General features: G+C 61.1%; 1 protein-coding gene across 1 annotated transcript in view; it reads right to left on the bottom strand.

Annotated features, from left to right (window-relative positions):
• LOC104530946 (rho GTPase-activating protein 7-like) overlaps positions 1-2,326 on the bottom strand; it is a gene marked incomplete at both ends in the record, with an annotated part of 2,965 nt that extends 639 nt beyond the window's left edge. Inside the window, 4 exon segments of the mRNA XM_029086927.1 lie at positions 1-390; positions 392-697; positions 1,495-1,558; positions 2,245-2,326. Coding sequence (XP_028942760.1) covers positions 1-390; positions 392-697; positions 1,495-1,558; positions 2,245-2,326 — 842 coding nt within the window.
• Between the last annotated feature and the right edge of the window lie 1,576 nt (positions 2,327-3,902).

Here is a 3,902-nt window from a genome sequence, read left to right as displayed (position 1 = left end):
CTCGTAGTCCTCCAGGTAGACCCCGCTGCGTTTCGAGTCAGAGCTCACCTTGCTCCCACCCGAGCCCAGCGAGCGGTTAGTCCTGTACGATACCGAGAAGAAGTGTTTTTTGCCATGGAAAGAGGCAGAAATCCCTCTTTTAGAGGAGCTGCCCTTGGGGGCTGTAAGGTCCCCGTTACTCTTCAGGGAGCCCCGTCCCGGTGCGGCTGTGACGGCACCATGTGGTGCCACCTTCTCGTCTGGGCTGGTTTTCTCTTTGTCCTTCCTTCGGAGGGACTCGATCCTCTTCAGGAAGCTGCGAGACCGTCGCTTCTTTGACTTCTCCTTGGAGCCCTGGCTGGGGCTGGAGGGATGCTCCGGCAAGGAGCGCTGGCTCAGGCAGCGGCCGGGGGCTCAGGCAGCGGCTGGAGGTGACGATGGCAGCGGCAGTGGGGGACGGGGGCTCAGGTGGCACAGCCCCGATGCCCAGCGTGCCACCCACGCTGCCGGTGCTGTGCAGGGACACAGCCTCCGGGTTGGTGCTGAAGTCCGTGAGGACGCTCTCGCGGCTGGATGCCTGTCGCATGGTGGAGTTCAGAACCTCAGAGCCCTGGGAGAGGACGTCGACAGACCCCACCCGGGACCACCGCTTGCTGTCCCTCTGGAAAGCCCACCGGTCACTGATGGCACACAGGTCTTCCTCCTCAGAGTCTTCATTCTGCAGGTGGTTGAGAACAGGGGACCATCAGTCAGTGAGAGCCACAGAGGGTTGGCGTGTCCCCCTGCCCTGCTCTCCTGGGACATGCACCCCAGCACAGGGCACAGTCCACAGCACGGCCCCTTAAACGCACTCTGGTCCCCCCAGGCACCATTCTGCCGTGCCCAAGGGCCATGCTGCGCAGGGCAGGGGAAGCTGCTCTATCCCTGGGTAGCTCATGGGCACTGGGGTCTCCCTGCCGAGACCCCACAAACCCCCAGCCTCACACAGCAGCGCAGGGAGGGACGCAGGGCAGAATCCCCTCCCAAGCCAAAGAAGGGACCAGCAGGGACACACCCAGCAATGGTTTCCACGTGCTGAGCACCAAGCTGGCACGTATCTTAAATGTATTAATCATTAGGGGAAATACAAAAAGTTTTGTTATTAATACGGCAATATTAATTGTTGTTTGTGACACTGGGGCTGGTTCCACCTGGCCCTCCTGGAGATGTGCTGCCAGGGGTGTCAGAGCTGGGTGCAGTGGGGACCTGAGGGCAATGCCCCAGCCCTGCCCAGACCACCCCTGTAACAGCTCCTGAGGTTCAACTGCTGCTGCCGGAGCCTGGGAGAGGTGCAGGGGCACAGGGCACTCACAGGCACCGGCTCATTCAGCCCGGCACCTCCAGGGCATGTCCATCCTGGGAGATGGTGGATAATAAACCAGCAGTGCCGGGTGCTGCTCTGTGCCCAGGGATGGTCCTGGAGCACCCAGAGTTACTGCTGAGCACAGAGCTGCTGCCCTTCAACCTTCAACCTACCTGCTTACGCTGAAAGTGAACTTCCAGCTTCATGGAGGCACAAGTGTTCAGGGTCATCAGCCTCCTGCAAGAAACCAAGTGAGGCTTTACCCCAGTCCTGGCCCCTCCTGGGGACACAGTGCTGGCTTCAGGGACAAAATCTTCACTGAAAGGGTTCTCAGGCACTGGAACAGGCTGACCAGGGAGGCAGTTGATACACCATCCCTGGAGGGATTTGAAAGCTGGGCAGACGAGGTGCTCAGATTTTTTCAGCAGTGGACAGGTACAGTTGGACTCGATGATCTCAAAGGTCTTTTCCAACCAAACGATTCTATGATTCGCCTTGCTTTGCCTTAGAGCCCTCGTTGTTCCCTGTCACCTGTCACCCAGCAGCTGTGGCTCCGGGATCAGAGGGACACATGGAGCCTGGTGCAGCTCCAAGCCTGCTCCCAGGGCAGTGCAGTGTCCAGAGCCCCCTGCGGACACCCCTGTGTCCCCTTTGCCCACCCAGCCTTGGGTGTAGCAGCCGTGGGGTGAAGCCACCTGAGCACACGAGTGGCACAAGCCCTGGGTGATGTGCCAGCGGGGATTTCACAGGCACAGCCATCAGAGCAGCACTCTGCTCCCTCTGCACAGGCACTGGGACATCCCTCCCTGTGCCTGAGCACCCACACCCTGCTGGCCCCAGGGACCATGGGTGCTGCCCTGAGCCCTCACGTCCTGGCGCTGGCTCCTCTGCCTGCAGCAGCAAAGGGTGTGAGGGAGCGTTACCTGCACAGGGATCTGAGGGAGTCCTGGTCCAGGAAGCTGTGGTCCTTCTTCACGGCGCCGATGTCGAGAGGGAACAACGAGTCTGGGGAGGAAAGTGAGAGGAAAATGAGCGGCTGTTTCTGAGCCAGCTGCTCCATCAGGCACGAGGGCCAGTGGTGAGTGTGGGAGGAGGGAGATGTGGTGAGGAGCAAGAGGAGAGAAGCTGAGGATGGGGAGCTGGGAGAGCAGCGGAGGGGGAAGGTGTGGGAGTCTCCTGGGCCATGAGTACCAGAGTCAGAAGAAGCCAGGAAGGTTGGGGCATCGCTTGGGCACCGGGAGCTGCCACCCGTGACAGTGGGAAGGGAACCCACAGAGAGGGACAGACCCACTGAGCCCCGGGAAAAGGCTCCTGCTGGGCTGGGGTGCTGGGCTGGGACTGATGAGCTGATTCAGAAACAAACACCAGCCCTTCGCAGCGCTTCCCCACGCCCAGGCAGGTACCCTGTGCAGCTGAGCACATCTGGGCAGGGGGACAGGGACCCCCTCGGCTTCTCCCCTCAGCACCTCATGGTGGTTTTTGGACAGTGGCCACCTCCCCAGCACTGCCCAAGAGCCACCTTGGTGCCCATAAGGCAATACACCGCACGGGCATCGATTGCTCATCAACAACTCCCTTCTCCCATTGATCCCACAAAGCCTCTCAGCTCCCCGGGGGAGAGTGAGGAGCTGCCAGGAGCTCCCCATGGGGCAAGAAAGCTGTACTGGTGTGGAACACCACATCCAGCATCTCATTCAATCCCCCCACATGCCTCAAAGGCCACAGGCCGGGTCTCTGCAGGCAGACAGGCTCACTGGCCTTGGGGCAGCACTGCAGGAGCACCCAGAGGTGACACTTGCCCAGGGTCCTGAGGCAATGCTCTTTCCAGGGCAGTGAGGTGAGGGTGGCGAGGTGCCCAAGGGCCACCCCCAGCTCCCTGCTCATCTCTGTGCTCTTGGAGACAGCTCTGCTGGGACCAGCTACATAGGACCTGGACCATTAACCACAACTGTCATTAATGAAGCTACCGAGTGCAAGTCCCAAGGGGTCGCTGAGCCCGGCCAGCTGGGGAGAAAAACAGAATGAAACACTCAGAGGATGTGGAAAGTTTTGCTCAGTGAGGCTGGAAAAAGGGTCAGTGTATTCACAGACCCAGCACCCCACACCGCCACAGCCGGGCTGTGAGCACCACTGGGGACCAACACCTGGGGCTGGGTCTCACCTGCAGGAATCCAGCCAGTCCTGGCACGAGGAGCCTGACCCCAAAAATAGAAACCCGAGGCAAACAGGCAGCCTGTAAATCCATCACCCGGGGGGCGACCGTGCACATGTGGCGAGGGGCAGTGGAAGTGCCCGGGTGAACAATAGCCGTGGCTGCAGCCCACCCGCCTCCCCCCTATTGTCCCGGCCGGCTCCAGCCACCGCTCTGCGGCACCGGCCCCCCCAGCAGGGACCAGAGGACCCACCATGGGGTTGAAATAAACACGGCTGAGCTGGAGGTGAGACCCTCCACCAGCGTCACCCTGCATGGTGCTGGGTGGAGGAGATGGGAGTGGGTCCATCGAGGGGTCTGCCCATCCGCTGCGCCCCAGGAGCCACGTGGCACAGGGACCCGCTCTGCTCCGGACATGGCTCACTGTCC

This window comes from Antrostomus carolinensis, unplaced genomic scaffold (assembly GCF_000700745.2).
Source record: "Antrostomus carolinensis isolate BGI_N321 unplaced genomic scaffold, ASM70074v2 scaffold3039, whole genome shotgun sequence".
NCBI lineage: Eukaryota > Metazoa > Chordata > Aves > Caprimulgiformes > Caprimulgidae > Antrostomus > Antrostomus carolinensis.
Note: the sequence above shows the minus strand (reverse complement) of the source record. Positions and strands in the feature narration are given on the sequence as shown.